This window comes from Pseudochaenichthys georgianus, chromosome 16, assembly GCF_902827115.2.
Source record: "Pseudochaenichthys georgianus chromosome 16, fPseGeo1.2, whole genome shotgun sequence".
Taxonomy (NCBI): Eukaryota; Metazoa; Chordata; class Actinopteri; order Perciformes; family Channichthyidae; genus Pseudochaenichthys; species Pseudochaenichthys georgianus.
Window position 1 is genome coordinate 20798647 of NC_047518.2, and position 17947 is coordinate 20816593.

The 17947-nt window shown below is 40.1% G+C and overlaps 1 protein-coding gene across 1 annotated transcript; it reads left to right on the top strand.

The window, feature by feature from the left end:
- Positions 1-7601: 7601 nt before the first annotated feature.
- irx4a (iroquois homeobox 4a) lies at positions 7602-13510 on the top strand. The gene is made up of 5 exons (XM_034103446.1): positions 7602-7646; positions 8526-8777; positions 9643-9746; positions 11371-11681; positions 12792-13510. The coding sequence occupies exons 1-5, from the start codon at positions 7602-7604 to the stop codon at positions 13508-13510; spliced, it is 1431 nt and encodes a 476-aa protein (XP_033959337.1).
- Positions 13511-17947: the final 4437 nt, after the last annotated feature.

The window sequence follows — 17947 nt, forward strand, 5'->3', positions numbered from 1 at the left end:
AGGTAGTTACATATATATATGTATGATATGTATGTATTTTATTCATTATGGACGTCTCTGGAATTGTTGTGTGACATTGTTTAGTTCAGTTTAGCCCATTTCCATTGTGTGCCTGGTGTTTTAGGGCCACAGTAGGGTAAAACAGCCCATAGCACTGCCTACGATTTAGTTGAGACCAGGTCTACTGTCTTCTTCTCCGAATTGATTTATAAGGCTGTGGCTCAGTGGATAGAGTGCTGGACTTCAAATCAGGGGGTAGCAAGTTTGAGTCCAACTGCAGTCAGCATGTCGTTGTGTCCCTGGGCAAGACACTTCACCCCAAATTGCTCCTGTGGGGATTGTCCACAGTACTGAATGTATGTAAGTCGCTTTGGATAAAAGCGTCTAACAAATGACATGTAATGTAATAAGGATGCGATTCATTTCTATTTATTTTCCTAATTTGGGCAACCACTGCCATGTATTTTAGTATAGCGTTTTGTGTCCGTTTACAGCCAGTTCTAGACTTGTTAGATTTCGCATAATGGGAGAAAGTGTGAGCCACCAAAGTAGACTCTAGTTCTGAATGGGTAAAATATTATTAAACTGAAAAAATAAGAAAATCTATATATAATGTAAATCTTTCTACAAGATAAATCAGATTGCAATCACAGGAATGACAACAGAGGAGCCAGTGCAAATGTCAATGTTACAAGACATTTGATTGTTTTCACCCGTATCCTGGGCCGGGTAATGGGCAGACATACATACTGAGTCCAAGAACACAACCAGAGAACAAGGGGCCAACACCACGACTTACAAGATGCATTGGTTTCACATGTTTGGGGCTTGGGAGTCTACGTACGGTATTTCAGTGGTTCAGTCCCTGGCCAGTTGCTAAGGGAACACCTGCAGATAGCTAGTTAACTAAGTGCAGCGAAGATGCTCCCGTTGTGGTGATCAATTATGGATGAGCCGAGAGAACTTTGACATGTTAAACCACTTAGAGGGGCTGAAGAGGAAGAGCAGCGAGAGCGATGGGAGTGAGAGGAAGATGAAGAATGAGAGGGCTGGGTAGTATTGTTAAAAAAAATAGAAGGTCTACTTTCATTGGATTTCTTCACCATTTCTACGCACCCTGCTTGGTATAATACATGAAGGATAATGGACACGATATCATAGGAGATGCTGATGGTACAGGATTTGCATAATGCATTGGGATGTCCACCTTCGTAATGTGTTTAATGCAGTGTATGAAATCTACTGCATGTTGTCTGAGTGACTTAAAAGTTGCCTTGGAAAGTTGTGTGACATCGACAGAAATATGTCACTTTTGTAAAATCAAGTGACAATCCAACAAATCTTGGCTTTCTTTCTTTTAAAGCTTTATATTACATCCCTAATTCCCCATTTAACTACAAATGTTGTGAACTACTTTCAGTTGTTATTCGAGAAAGGATATAGCTTGCCACAGTATTCTCTGTTATCTTCCAAATTCTTGTTTCTGATATATTGTAAGCCGCTTAGAGGTCCCTGGTGTTTTCTTCTAAACAACAGAAGGCATTTCCTTCTTCATAACCATTTGCAAAGCCAATGTTTAAGTAGCCTATTGATACATTGTATCACAACTTTGCATGTTACTGCCACTTGTAGATCATTGGAATGGTGTGACACCATTGGTAGAACTGTGCATTGCATGACCCTTGTGCACTTGGATGAAATAAACAACAGAAAACTCATGAAATAAACACAGAAAATTATTCCATAACATAATTGTTTTGAAATATAAACACTGATACCCCACTTGTCCTTTAGCCTTGTTGTCCAGTAATATTATACCCTTTAAATGGATTATATATGGTCATTAATTAAAACAAATACTTATATTTCCAATTGATGCAAAGTTTCTTTGCTGATTTCTTAACATGTTGTCTTCGTCCCCTTTACTTACATTATTTATCCTTTACGAACCCAGTAAAGGAGTAAGAAATGTGCCATAGCGTGACCAAACTGACCTAACAAACATCTGATTAAAGAAACTAATTTCAAAAGCCACTTCAGCTTGTAATCATACAGAATGTTGACTAGTTTCACCAAAAAATAGTATTTGTTACCACCTTATTATTCAGCAACATCAACATGTACCAGTGCCTGAAGCAGTCAAGAATATCAGACTCATGCAAAAACCATTAGGGCTTTAAGGCCAAAAGAGAAGAGGGGGAAACAAATCATTGTGCTGTTCAATAGAAGAAATACATTGAGACGATCGTTGGAGATCAATATTCCATTTGGACTGCAAGACTCGACTAGACAACAAACGGGCTAATGTTTTTGCTGACTAAGCATTGTTTGTGTGTATGCGTGTAAGAATGCTTGGACATTATTTCTATGACTGCAGAAAGAGAAACACGGTGGCTATTGGGAAGCCTGGGAGCTGCTCGGGGCTTCATGTCACCGAGCGAGTCACCCTGTGCAGCTGTCTTCAGCTATTGAGGTCATCTTGGGTTTCTACATTGTTGAATCAGAAAAGAACACATTATACAGTGGACCATAAGACATCGGAACACCAGAACAGTATCCTCAAACTGTTTGATAAAAAACTGAATAGGACAGAGTACTTCACAAAGTTATTACAAGGTTATTGCCTCATGCTTTGGCTAAACATGTACTTTTATATAAGTCAAGAGAAAAATGAGATACAACTGATGTAATACGAGATAAGGGGACAAAAAAAGATTCAAAATCTTTGAGTTCTTCTTTCACCTGATGCTAACCCACATTGGGGAGTTTGAGCAAGGCAGAGGTCGACATCAGAACTATCAGTGAACCACACTTGATTGAGGCAAGTTCCCTGTGTCTGTGCTCACTCAACCATGAGTTCTGTCCACAACTCAGAGCACTACTCACGCACTGTGCCTGTGATCTGAAGACACTCCAAATCCAAATCTGTGAAAATCAACTGCTCACGGCAAGGCACACATTTAGCTAAGTGAAAGGAGTTCCTTCCATGAGCATCAAAATGAACACACAAAGAAATACACTTTCATATTAAATGTTTTTTTTTCCTTTCTGATCTGGAGATTAAAAATGTAATGGATCGCTGTAGCAAGTGTTCTATAATCGACACATTTAAATATGTTCTGATTTAAAAAATATGAACAGATCAGATGAGTTAAAAACTCAATTTTCAGGAAGGTATTTGTCACATATTATAAATTCAGACTATGTTGTTGAAGAGATTATTATTATTATTATTATTATTATTAGTGTAAATTCATGCAAATAGTGAGTTGCATTGACATGAACATTGTCAACCACGATGCATTCTCTCCAGCACCAAACATGAAACAGCAAAAGGAATCGTTGTAGTCTTGCAAACCGTAATCCTGCAGACCCCAGATTTACCACCACTATATATCAGGGTGTCAGACTTTATTCTTAGCCAAAGGTCTTTGCAATCTGCACAACAACGTTTTATTTGTATTTCAAAAGCGTTGTGTATAGGCCATACAGTCATTGCCAATGAGTTGATTCTTAAAAGTAGCCACACATAAAACACAAAATAGATATTTACATTCAACATTAAGAACTGTATGTCACAAATGATTCAGTTGTTGTTGTTTCATTGACACAGTTCACCTCTAGCCTGTCTCACCTTAAACTCAGCTGGGAAAAAAAGGTGTTTTACCCTCCTCCCAACAGCACTTTCTGGATTTCTCACACACACACACAACACACACACACACACACACACACACACACACACACACACACACACACACACACACACACACACACACACACACACACACACACACACACACAGGCACAGGCACAGGCAGGCACTCCCCTCCTTGTGGCTCATTAATCAAAGACAGATTATCAGGGAAGTGACACCTTCATGATTACAATGTTTCTTGGGAACTTTTTAATATAAGTTTAGTTCGAAAGGAGATGCAAATTAGCAGGCTTTCCTCAAAGTGCAACATAGTTATTATTCAGATTACAATAGTTTAAGGTTGATGGCATGAGGGAAACACTGGAACTTGAATACACAACTAAATAAGCGTAAATGATTATAAAACCTTCTGTCAGATTTACGTAGATACAAAAGAAGATCTATGCCATTGCATTTATGACCAAATGGTAGTCATAAATGCCCCATTAGTTTGTCTAATTCAAGTGAAGTCATTGATTTATGCTTCTCATCAATATGATGGATGCTCCTCCACTAGGTCACTGCTGAATACTGCTATCTGTTCTAATCTAACCAGAAAACATTACCTTAAATTGCCTTTAATCTAGATAACTAATAACTGATAAAAGCTAATTATCTTTTTTCATTTCATAACAATAAAATGCAATGCAATCAGGTCATAAGCAGTGCCCCTTTGTCCTGAACTGGAATAGCATCTCATTCCCTCACTTGCTTCACTTTAAATGCAGAGCGTCCCTGCTTCCCCACATCTGTCCAAGGAAAAAAAGATGCCTCTCTTTTAATCTTTAAACGCTAAACAAGCATGAACTCCTGCCGTCGCCTTCATTTTCCATCTAAAAGCATATACTAGTGCTCCTAAATATTTGATTATAGGCTCCTGATAACACTGGGTAACGCAGTGGATAATGAAAAGGTATACAGCGAGGAGGGGGGGGGGGCAGTATAGTTTAGTGAATGTGTCTGTCAGATTTCTCCACTGTCCCCAGCCTGATTCTATATACTTAAGGGTGGAGGCCCATGCAAAGGGCCTTCAAGAAAACTGAGAGGCCCTGATTATAGAATATATCTTTGTTGAAAAATACGACTTATGTGTGTGTGCTCTTGTCAGATGTGCCGCCGCCATCCCCAAAATCAATGTGTCAACACTTTCACTTGCATCCAATGGGTGTGATGTCAAAGATAAATTAGGTCCTGCCCTGCCTTTAACGCACCGGGTGTCACATTAACCCCAATGAATTTAAAAAGACAAAGTCTAAATTAATAAGACTGTGAATGTGAATGTGAGTGTGTGTGTGTGTGTGTGTGTGTGTGTGTGTGTGTGTGTGTGTGTGTGTGTGTGTGTGTGTGTGTGTGTGTGTGTGTGTGTGTGTGTGTGTTGTGTGTGTGTGTGTGTGTGTGTGTGTGTGTGTGTGTGTGTGTGTGTGTGTGTGTGTGTGTGTGTGTGTGTGTGTGTGTGTGTCCATGGTTGAGTGCTTCACGGGTTGTTAATGTTAAGGTGGCATTATAGTTAATGCAAATTAAAAAGCGCTGGCTGATCCCTTTTGCCCCCCCCCCCCCCCCTTGCAAAGCGTTAATGCAGCCATTTGCTTGGAGGTACTAACCTCCTATAATTCAATTTGTCAAAATGAATGAGGGAACACACATATGTTGCTGCAGCCCACTCTCCCACACCACCCCTACCAAAATAAAACAGATCAAAATGAGCCACGACAAAAGTTACTTAACCAAAGCAAGAGCCTCTCCGTCTTTATAGCGGTTTGTTACGTCTTTCATCTGTAAATGAAAGCTAGCAATTATTGAAAGGAGCCGGTATCATATTATTATGTTGGCCCCGGTCCTCTAGATAGTCATCAATCACTCTCAATCGACCTGTCACCGGCAGGCAGAGATCCAGCTGGAGAGGAGAGAAAAAAGGAGGAGGAGGAGGAGGAGGGGGAGGAGGAGGGGAGGAGGGGGGAGGAGGAGTACATCATCATTAATTTGAGGAGTGACCCCCGGGGCTATCCACATGTCTCAACCCGGGATTCTCCAAGCAAGGCACCGGAGCTGTGTAGGGAGAGTTTGGTGCTTTTTGTTGTTTTGGTTAACTGCAGTTTCACCTGATTTCACCTGACCAAAAAACACACGTGAAGAAAGAGAGAAAGGGAGGGAGGGATCCATGATTATAGATAGATAGACAGATAGATAGATAGATAGATAGATAGATAGATAGATAGATAGATAGATAGATAGATAGATAGATAGATAGATAGACAGACAGACAGACAGACAGACAGACAGACAGACAGACAGACAGATAGATAGATAGATAGATAGATAGATAGATAGATAGATAGATAGATAGATAGATAGATAGATAGATAGATAGATAGACAGACAGACAGACAGACAGACAGACAGACAGACAGACAGACAGACAGACAGACAGACAGACAGACAGACAGACAGACAGACAGACAGACAGACAGACAGACAGACAGACAGACAGACAGACAGATAGATAGATAGATAGATAGATAGATAGATAGATAGATAGATAGATAGATAGATAGATAGATAGATAGATAGACAGACAGACAGACAGACAGACAGACAGACAGACAGACAGACAGACAGACAGACAGACAGACAGACTGACAGACAGACAGACAGACAGACAGACAGACAGACAGATAGATAGATAGACAGCCAGACAGACAGACAGACAGACAGACAGACAGATAGACAGACAGATAGATAGATAGATAGATAGATAGATAGATAGATAGATAGATAGATAGATAGATAGATAGATAGATAGATAGATAGATAGATAGATAGATAGATAGATAGCTAGATAGATAGATAGATAGATAGATAGATAGATAGATAGATAGATAGATAGATAGATAGATAGATAGATAGATAGATAGATAGATAGATAGATAGATAGATAGATAAACGTGTGTCTACTTGATGTAGGGACATTTATTCAAACAACACTAAGCATTTTTGGGAAGGCATTAAGGTAATGAAAACCCTCTGGGGACTCATCGCTCCTGGTGAAATTGGAGTATAAAACCAAAATATATCTATTTTTATTTTATTCATTTATAATTACAAAAATACTATTATGAATATTGTGCATGCTTTAAATATGTTGCTCAATCCTCTGGCAGGCTGCGATGTCTTTCTCTTCCCAGTATAAATATATTCTTTACTAATTAATTTAAAATCAATTAGTTCCCAAAGTGATTAGCATCAGTGCAGAGGAATGATAAGAATGTGCTTAATTAGCCCTAATGCATTGAAACTGATACATACGTTTGCATAATTCAAGACACTGATTGGTTTAATGGATTGATTTGGACAATAATTAATCTTAAAGTTATTTTTTTATTTTTAAAGTACTCCCTCCTCTGTTCCCTCTCAAAGTTTGTTTTACTCGAATTGTTCTTCTCTGTTTTTCCGTCATCCTGAGAAAGAAGATGCATATTAAAGTTACAGTCTGGTCATTTTTAGAGTGGGAAACTTCTGACGTCAGAGTCGCAGCCGTTTAAAACAACCTGCCTCTGCTGCTGACGTCTTTTATACTACTTTTTTATTCGGCAAAAATATGTATCTGACAAGAAAGTGATTATTCTAGGCAAAGAAAGCCGGCATTACCTTAAGTCATTTATTTATTTATAATAGACTTTTAAGAAGAAAAGGGGGAGCTAGAATATTTTCTTTTTTTTGCTGTTGAAAGGCGTTTGAGTGGGGGGCATTTTCCACAAATTAAACATGCTACTCTGCTTCGCCCTATAAGCATCCTAGGAGCCTGTGCTTACCAATCAATTGGTACAGTCAAACAGAGCTGCAGCCTGCGTTAGAGTGGAGACCTTCAGTCTCGCTTTATTTCTGGATATTGGGGAACCTCTCTACCATGTCATATCCACAATTTGGATATCCCTATTCGTCTGCTCCACAAGTAAGTCCGTGTTTCTACCTTTTTTCAGTAAATTGTATGTTTTTTTTTATATTGCTGCGATTGATTATCTTATCGATTTGAGCGTAATCCTTTTACGCATTTTGGCCAAGAATCAGAGAAGCTGTCACAGCTCTTTCACGTATCGGAAAGGTATTAGGTTTCTGCCAGTTATATGTGTTCCTAGCGATAGAAAGCAAAAAGGATAAGAAGAGGGAAATCAGAAACCAGCGAGACCCCCGAGCTCCCGTTCACTGATTTCTGAAAGATAATAGCCGCTCTGTAATGTCAACCATATGTTTATGCGCTGCACACACATGCCAACTTGTTCGGCACACGCTGTGTGTGTTGTGCCATAACCCAGCTGCTGCTTTGGTTTTGGCTCTGAGCCATACAAAATCATTTGGGTATTAGTTGGGGTATTACTGGGCGTTGTTGGGAAAACATGTCGTTTATGTTTGCAAGGCATGTGTTGCATTTGGATCAAAGCTAACAGACGGCTAGTTTTGGACACGTTTTACGCGCACATGTACACAATAATAAAACCTGTACATTATTAGTAACAGTCATTTGATGTTGTATTTTAGTTTTTAAAGACTAGTTAAAAATAAACATATAAGTGCAAGTTCACTTGTGTTATTTCCGAAAAAGCAATATCATTTATTTTTGAGTCAAGACATGTTTATTTTTGGAGTCAGTGAAGTAAAGTAGCCTATGTTCGAATCCGCTATCATGCTCATTTCAGTAAGAATAACTAAAAGTTAAGAACTAACTTTGAAACGTGCTGAGTAGCCTATAATAGCCTAAATCACATGTTATTTCAATGAGTTATCAAATAAAGCATGCCAAATAACTTTATTAAACGATACATTTTCCACCCAGTTCCTGATGACAACCAACTCTTTGACCACTTGCTGCGAGTCCACCGGCAGATCCATAGCCGACTCCGGAGTAGCCGCGTCCGGGCAGACACCAGTCTACTGTCCCGTGTACGAGAGCCGGCTGCTGGCCACGGCGAGGCATGAGCTCAGCTCGGCCGCCGCGTTGGGCGTGTACGGGAGCCCGTACACCGGCAGTCAGGGATATGGGAACTACGTTACATACGGCACGGACGCCTCGGCTTTCTACTCGCTGGTAAAGCCCTTCATCTGATCCCTCTTGGAGGCGCAGGGTGCTGAGAGTTAAGCCAGGCACCTCTCCTATGTTATTATGCTCTACACTGCTTACTGTTCTTGATGTATCCGCATATTATCATTCAACACAACTTTTTTTTAGTAATTGAAAATGTCTTTCATCATGAGCGATAGTGCCAGTTTCCTTGAGACAAGTAATGTGTTATTAACCAAGGCATAAACCAATTCGTTTACATTAAGAACATATGGTTTTCTATTGGAAACAATTAATTTGTACCAGGCTAACATTCAATATTCAGGTTTATTTATTTTCTAAATAGCCAAAAATGTATTAAAAATGAATTCTCAACAGACCACAACAGAAACATATGGGCCTTCTAAGTCCAAAAATGTAGTTGTCCCAGATATCTTAGTGTTGAAATGCTCACATGGAAAATAGGGAAAGTATTCATAATGCTTTTTCTTATTGATAATAATTCAGCTAGATAATATTACAACTTTTTTAGCTTGAAACACTCATTGTTGATTTGCTAGGAAACCTGCACTAAACAAGCTAATAAACTATTCTATACTTTTTTTCTAAAGATTATTTATTTAAAAAAAAGAAAACATTTTGAAAGTCTTAGTTTAAAGAGTGTGCATTCCATAGACAATGTGCATTTTTAGTAAGTCTTAGAAGATATTTCAAAATTCTTATTTACTCCACAATCTGCTGTCCAATAGCCCTAAGGAAACACATGAACAAGCAGATTTTGTTGATACAGCCAATATGAATATCTTTTTTTCAGCACCACACAAGTTACATTAATGTAAGTTGATTTCCTATTTCTATCATCTTGAAAACTCTTTTCTTTGTGTGATTGCAGGGAGCATTCGATACTAAAGATGCCACAGCTTCTGCACATGCGGGAATAACCCAGGCAGCCTACTACCCTTATGATCCTACCTTGGGACAGTATCAGTATGACAGGTATGTTGTTTCTGTTGATTTGTCTTCTGTACAGTATTGGTTGTCAATGCAAACATCAGAACTATTTGAATAAACTGTATATGTGTAATCAAATACATTGCAAATTAGAGGTAAAGCTCATCTTGAGCTGTGCCTTCACGCCCACTGTAAACTGTAAAAGATTTGCTGTTTTAAGCGGCTAAAACCAGATGCGATGAAAACTAAAGTAACTCCTAAAGTATTGTGTACTAGTGTAGGGTTAGTTTTCCCAGCGTTAAATCAATTATTCCGGAGGTCAGGGCCATTTTCATCACATCCAGCAACACTGGGTCATCACCTTCATCTCATGACACATTTCTTTCCTGATGAGGTGATGAGGCCCTTTCAGAAAAAAGACACAAGGCCTCTTCAGTGTTGTGAAGAGCATGCCTGCCATATTGAAAGGTCTTTCCAATAATGACATGACGTCCAGATTAAGCCTGCGATGTGCTTGAAATGTAAAGCGGAAATGATAACCTGTGATCAACACTCTTTCTGAATAGAACCAACATCTATGAAGATGCCTGCTCAAACCTAAATGCATTGGATATCTAACGCTTTTTGATGGCGTTGTTTTAATTGATCAGTAAATTGTCATATTGATTTGTTTCGGGAGTTCACATCCCTTACCTTACCTAAACCTTGATCCAGCTACTTTTACCAATCACTCTAAATTCAGTATGAAGGGCAAATAGGTGTCAGCAGGAATGCTAATAAATGCACAGCCAGCAAAAGGCCTATAAGTCTGAGGCAAAACAGAATTAGTGGTACTCAGAAAAACAAGCAGGCCTACAGCATTACCACTCAGTCTGCGCCCGCCTTTTACCTGAGGGCTCATCATTACACTCAATAAAGCAATTTTACAGTCTATTTTATCTGCGAGGAAACAGCGCAGGGGTATAGAAAGGTGCAGCGCTCCTCTCCTCTTGATTCCCTTAGCAGTGCTTGACCTGCACTAAGCTGTACGGAGCTATAAAAGCATCATAAAAGCCTCCCCTGAGAGGACTTTTACAGCTCACTGCTGACTGAAAATCAACACTGTGCATTTTAAATGGAGCTATATGGTTGATATTTGTGCGTATTGAGTCTTAGCCTACGCCACGTTAAGAATGGTTTTAATAGGGATATTGGGGAATATATAGCATCATGTCCAAACATGGTAGGATCATTTACATATTTCTATACTGATCGCACACTTTAAATACCAGAGTGGGTGCTACAGAGGGATGTCGGAGGGGTTTTAGCAATTGATGTGCTCTCACAGAAAATGGCTTATGAACAAAAATGCAATATACTGACAATATTACATTTTAAAGATTGGTGGTCTACTCATAAACCTACCCCTCCCCTGTCTTTTCTAAACGGTGTCCCTTAAGTGACATGAGGTCTACTTTCAATGTTCACACCATAAGGGGCACAGATATATCAGTGGGATTTGCAGGCGTATAAAGTGTGCTATGAATCATTTCAACATTCCAACAAGCAGATGGCTCTGTCATGGTGTTCAGAAAGAAACTGCCATGCCAACACTTTAGAAATTGTAACCCAACAAGCATCACATATTGTATTTACCTTGTCAGTACCATTGTGTTCTTTTCATTAACAGATACGGTTCCATGGATGGGGGAACAAGGCGAAAGAACGCCACGCGTGAGACAACCAGCACCCTGAAGGCCTGGCTGCAGGAGCACCGGAAGAACCCGTACCCGACTAAAGGGGAGAAGATCATGCTGGCCATCATCACCAAGATGACCCTGACGCAGGTCTCCACGTGGTTCGCCAACGCCAGGAGGAGGCTGAAGAAGGAGAACAAGATGACATGGCCGCCCAGAAACAAGGGCTCAGAGGAGAAGAGATATGACGAGGATGATGATGGGTCTCAGGAGGACCAGATCAAAAGCGAGAACAATGAGGATGGTGAGTGTCACAATGCATTATTACTCTGCTGAAATAAAGAAAGAACTATCAGGTTGTGACAACTTGTCTTAAATGTAATTTAATATTCTGTTCTTGTACATATCCTATTCTATTTACATGTGTATAGACTTTTTGCATTTTTTATTGTATTATATATGTTGCATTGTTGGAGGAGCTCAGGTCGAATATGTTTAGCTATCGCTTGAAAAGAGAGCAAATGTCCAGTTACATGTTATGTTATTCAACTTTGATGGATAATAATGAATAAATAATAATCACAAAAGAACAAGAATTGTGATGACACTGCTTTGTCGAGTGTACTGTTACCATACACCTTAACAACTTTTGTTTAAATGTACTAGATTTCATCCACCACACTGTAAACCCGGATGATTTTACCACACTGTCTTTTTATATTTGTTTTTTTGAATGTCAATTAAAATAGGACATGTATCAGAGGCAATCCTATCACTCTTACATTGTATTGATTACAGTATGTTCTAACTGTCCCAATAATAATATTTATTAAATGTGGGTATTATTGTTAAATACTGTATCATACTGGTGGTAAGACACAAAGGACAATAAGGCCTTAACATTTGTTTAGTCTTTTACATTCTATTCTTAAAAATCCACCTTGCTGAAACCAAGGCATTTATTTGTAATTTATCAAATTAACATTATCGTCTGTTTTATGTGAATTGCCTGCAGAAGGACTGCATCCACATAACACACTTTACAATTAGAGAGACCTTATATTTGCACAAAGGGATAAGGAGGAAGGTAAAATCACTGAATATAAGTTTAACTATTTTTTGTATTTAAGGTTACATGATGTTCTGTTTTGTTCAACTTGTTTTCAACACATCCTGACATTATTTGTTATAGGATGAAATTAATATAATTAATGATAACATAGAAAATCGTCTGGTTACAGTGGATTTATGATGACGTTTCAGGATTAATTTATCAGGCTGCAGACATTGTTTTTATAATTGTTTATTTGTCAAGAGTGATTGCAGTTCAATACTCGATTGATGCCATTATAAGATCTGACTCCACATCTTCACTGACATGTCTGCCGTCTCCTCTCTGTTCTCTTTCTCCCAGAGACAAGAAGTCGGCCTGATAAAGATCTCCAGTTGAGCGACTTGGACGACTTCGAGACGCTGGAGTCTGAGAACTCGGAGTGTGAGCTGAAGCACCGCTACCACATGAACACACACATGTCAACGACGGGCGACTGCCCCGCAGAACACCTCATCAAGGACTCGTCTCTGAAAATCTCCATCCCTGTTTCTCTGGGAGGGGAACAGGACTTGAGCAAAAGTTGTCACAAAACGAACCCGGAAGACTTCCAGGTGGACAGCAGACAGCTGGCGAAGGCATGTTATAACCAGCAGCAGCAGCAGCAACAGGGGCATCATATTTTAGACGGCAAGCCTCGCATCTGGTCTTTGGCCCAAACTGCGACTTCCCTGAACCAGACTGAGTACCCGTCCTGTATGCTGAGGTGCCAGCCGCCGCCCTCCTCCCTCAGCCCGCCCCCCGTAGCTACCTCTCCCGTGACCGGCCTGGACAACAGGCAGGACTCGCCGGTCACGACCCTGAGAAACTGGGTGGACGGGGTTTTCCACGACCCGTTGTTCAGGCACAGCACTTTGAGCCAGGCCCTGACCAACACCACCGTCTCTTGGAGCGCGAACACCAAAGGCGCGCTCCTGGAGGCTGAGAGGAGCACTTCCGCCTTGCAGCAGCACCACCAGGACTCCCCCAAAGACAGTGCCATGAGTTTCCCAAAAACTATCAACAAACTGTTCTGCTCCTAACAAAACCAAAAGACCCTTTTATTGCAAAACAAGAGGAGAGACTCTTTATGACTGACTCAAAGTCGGGTGGAAAATACTATTTCGTCTCCATGGTTTCCTCTTTATGTTTTATTCGTTTTTTAAAGGTATACTGTTACATCGGCGTTACACAAGTGACATAACCGGATCGGTTTGGCTTATTTGAGTTAACGCACGCACAGTACTTATTGAAATGTATAACTAAAAGTTTACATCTTTGAGAAAAAATAGGCCTAAGGTTTACATGACTCTTTTCCTTATTGATTTTTCTTTACTATGCGCATGCAAATGTAATTGAATATTATTTAGGTCTCAACAGTTGAGTATCACTATTAAATGAAAAAAAAAGTCTCACAAATGCACAGCTCTCTTATGAGGTGGATGAGAGCGTCTCAACTTTGTTCACTGAAAATAAAAGCAGTCCGTTTCTGAAGTTGGGTTGAGTCGCTGTCTATGGTTCTGAAATCCAATCAATTACATTTGTTTCATTTAAAACTCAGTACACAACTTTGCAACTAGAACGCATGAGGCCTAATACGCCTTTTAAACGCAATCTGATTGATCAAAGCAGCTCAATTCATTCTGAACCCATTAAAACATGCACAATCGAACATATCCCCATGTGTTATTTCTCAGAAAAAAAAACACCCACTCTAATTTAGTGACAGGGAGAAAATGAGGCAGCTCAACCCTCAAGACAGAACAATATCAGTATCTAAGATCTGCCTCATTAATTCCCTCTAAACAGGCTGTAATTGGGATGTTCGCAGTCATATTTCATGTCAGGCTATTGATTTCCCCTCTCTGCTCTCAGATAATATTATCGAAACATCTCAACACCGTCCATGATGCAGCTGTCAAAAGGGTAAGTTATTCGCCATACGTCCATTAACGGGTTCAAAACCGAGGCCCTGCGAAATAATTTGAAGTGAAGAGTTTTCGTTTTGACACTAACCCCTCAATTTCCTCGAGACGGGGCCCTGCAGAAAAACAGCCTGGATGCTGATTCCTCCCTCTGGAAAGTGAAAGGGCTTTACGAGGGGAGGCACTCACGTCGTCTAAAAGTGAAAAGGGCAAAGGAACTCGAATTAGTTGTTGTAGATAAAAGGGCAAAAAGAAAGGAGTCAAGGGTACTTGACAGTAATGGCGAAAGTGGAGCTCTCGGGGGACTCCGTCTGTCCTGCGAGAGAGGGGGAAAGGGGAAGAAGGGAAGGGGGGTTCAGTGATGAATTTTAATGGTAAAAGCCCCCCCATCTCATGGAAAAAAGTGCAGTAGTGGACAATAGGGATTTTCTATAAATCGGACTCAGGATGTATGTTTTTATTTGCCTTCCTGCCTCGTAAAACGTTGCCTGCAGCACTTCCAAAAGACAGTGACATGACCGCAAAATAAACAGAGAACACGTTGTCAGGGAAAAGATATCTGACAGGTGATGCACGTAAAAAAGGCGTGTTTTTTTCTCCGTTTCCATGGTGTAAGGATATTTATTAGCCTATACATGCAAGATTGTGTTTAATTTTTCATGGCCACTGATAGAAAAATTAGGCCAGAGTTAAAGGCCTCACAGATAAAACAATGGAGCCTCGACATTTAATTAATTTAGCATGAAGACAGATTTTATTAGACCTCTGAACCAAGTGGCTTTGTATTAGAGAGAAAGAGACACGAAGTGTGTGAGAGAGAGAGGGGGGGAGAGAGAGAGAGAAGCCGCCTATAACTAAATCATTCAGCCGTGGCAAATACGAACACACAGAGGGAGCGCGATGGTAAATTAACAGGGGCTTTTTACATAGAGACCAAATAAAACTGTAATCAGCGACGCGTTACTTTTCATTAAGCGGGGTTGACAGCAGCATATTCAGCACTCCGACACAGGAGCGGGGTCCGGGCTGGAATAAACTGCTCTCAAACGGAGAGTCATAAGATAATTCCTTAAGCTCCATTAACAACTCTTAGCCGCAGGAAATGGGCTCCCCCTGAAAACATCTCCAAATCTAAAAGCTTTATCGACCTGGCAAACCTCAGCTGATGGCTTCTCCAGCTTTTTTCTCCCCCCCCAACCCCCTTCTACCTCTCTCTCACGCTCTCCATCTCTCTCTCTTTCTCTACCCCCCCTTCCCCTTCCCTTTTTCAACTTAAGGGACAGAAACGTCCAACTGAGGTAATAGACTTTGACACAACACATTAAATGGGAAATGAGAAAAGGGAGAAGAAAGGGCACTCTTAAACGCCTTTTAAACGTTACCAATTAGAGGTTTAAAACTTGAATAAGATGTAGGCCTTTGGCATATGCCTGACTGATGGGACATTTAACTGAATACCTTGCCCGCTTGGTAAAAGCAGCACGTCAGTGAGCAGCGGTGTGTAGTCCTCCTGTGAGTTAGCTGAGTAAAGGGATTCATATAAGCTCTATGTCACTTTCTGAAAGACAATGTCCACCAGAGCTGCGCAGCATGATAGTCTCAAGACAAGGGGTCCAAGCAATACCCTTAAACTTATGAAACCTTTTCTTAACTTCCTCCATTTTTTCAAACAAGCATCCTGTCAAACACACGCTCTGGTTCTAGCAGAAGGCCCTTGAAAAGCTGACTGGAACACAGAACAATCAGCAGCACGGAGCTTCCCCAGAGAGACAGAGTCTGGGTCAGGTTAATACCACTGTGACCCTGAGCCATAAATATATTTACACATCATTACACATCAACACACACACACAAAAACACTTTAACGCACGCCGCACACACACATTGGGCTTAATTGAATATGTAATCTATTCATTGACTAACATTAATATGGTGAGAATAGCAGTAATGTGATCAAAGCTTAAATGAAAATATGAAGCATGGCCTCACACAAAGAGCAGTGTAGAGAGACCCACACACACACACACACACACACACACACACACACACACACACACACAATGCATGCTGTTGTTCTGGCCTGCACCCTTTCAAGAATCAATTGAATGGCCTTTTATTCCAATTAAAACAAAGTGCATTATTGTAAGAACATATAAATTCAAAGCTGCAAAACTACAATGAAGAAAACAGCCTTCAGGTGTGTAATCATATCATTTATGAAAAACATTTGTTTTCCTAAGGATTTAATTACATCTAAATGTCAGTGGATGTGAATGCTTGGCATGGCTGATCTTAGCCAGTGAATATATTGATATAGTTCTGAATAATACACAGAGGAATTCAAAGTAAGAGTTGAGTAAATAAAAATGACCATGGTAGAGCATATTACACAAAGAAAAGTTCAACATTTGATTTTGTGTCTGAAGGACCCCCATGATACCCCTCCACAGCTGCCAGGATGATAATATGTACCCCTCTGCTTTTAAATCCGAAGTGCCTCCTCTTATTCTACCTCCAACTGCTTGGAGATATGGCTTACGTGTGTGTGATCATGTGTGTGTATTTGTGGCTGTGTTCAGAGCCCTGCTGCCTGAAAGACATGTCCAGGATGTGCCTTGAGGCCCCAGTGACTGGCCCCTATCAGGGCTCTATCATCACCTCCCTGCAGTCGTTCCACAGGTCAAGAGGTTTGAGCCTGCAGGGCATCGCTTTTCACCGTCTCAGTCACTCTGACTGAACTGAGTGTGTATGTTTTAGATTTAAATTAGATTAGAGATTATATCATCCTAATTGAATCGATTAAAACACAATTAAATGTTCTTAACATCTTCTAAAAGCACTCACAATAAAAAGTCAGTTAAATTGTGTTTCTAAGTTTGGCTAGGTTGGCTTAGTAGTGATTGTAGTTCCTCCATACAAGTCCAGGGTTGTAATCTCACACCCTCTTAGAGTCAGAGGAAAGGCCAAGAGGGTCTAATCACGGGTCATCACAACACACTTCGACTCTGCCGGACAACTTAGACCCAGTTAAGCTCACCAGCAGATAACTGCAATTCTATAAGCAGGCATCTGGGATGTTCTCTCTCTGGCTATTTTGAGGCTGAATTGTGATTTTGTTTGCTATTTTATTTATAGCCCGGTACAATCTTAGTATCTTCCAAGTCCATGAGATATCTCGCATCACATTTGTAGCTGGTAGATTTAACGTTATGGACTAAACAAAGACGCAGCATGTGGTTGGGCGGAACATCCAAAAGCCAAAGTCAATTTTAATGTCAATCTTTCAGTTTGTGTGTACAGACAGGAGATCAAAATAACGTTTCCAACAATCCCGAATACAAAAATACAATAATACAAATATACAAATATGTATACAAACATGTATACACATATGTATATCCTATAGATATACAATCAACAGACACATTTACACATATGCACACATTAAGATAAAACACAACAATAAATATATACAACATAACAATCACTTCAATATCTTTAGGGAATTTACATAGTGCAAGAACCACATGTATTTAAAGTTCAAAAACATTTTCA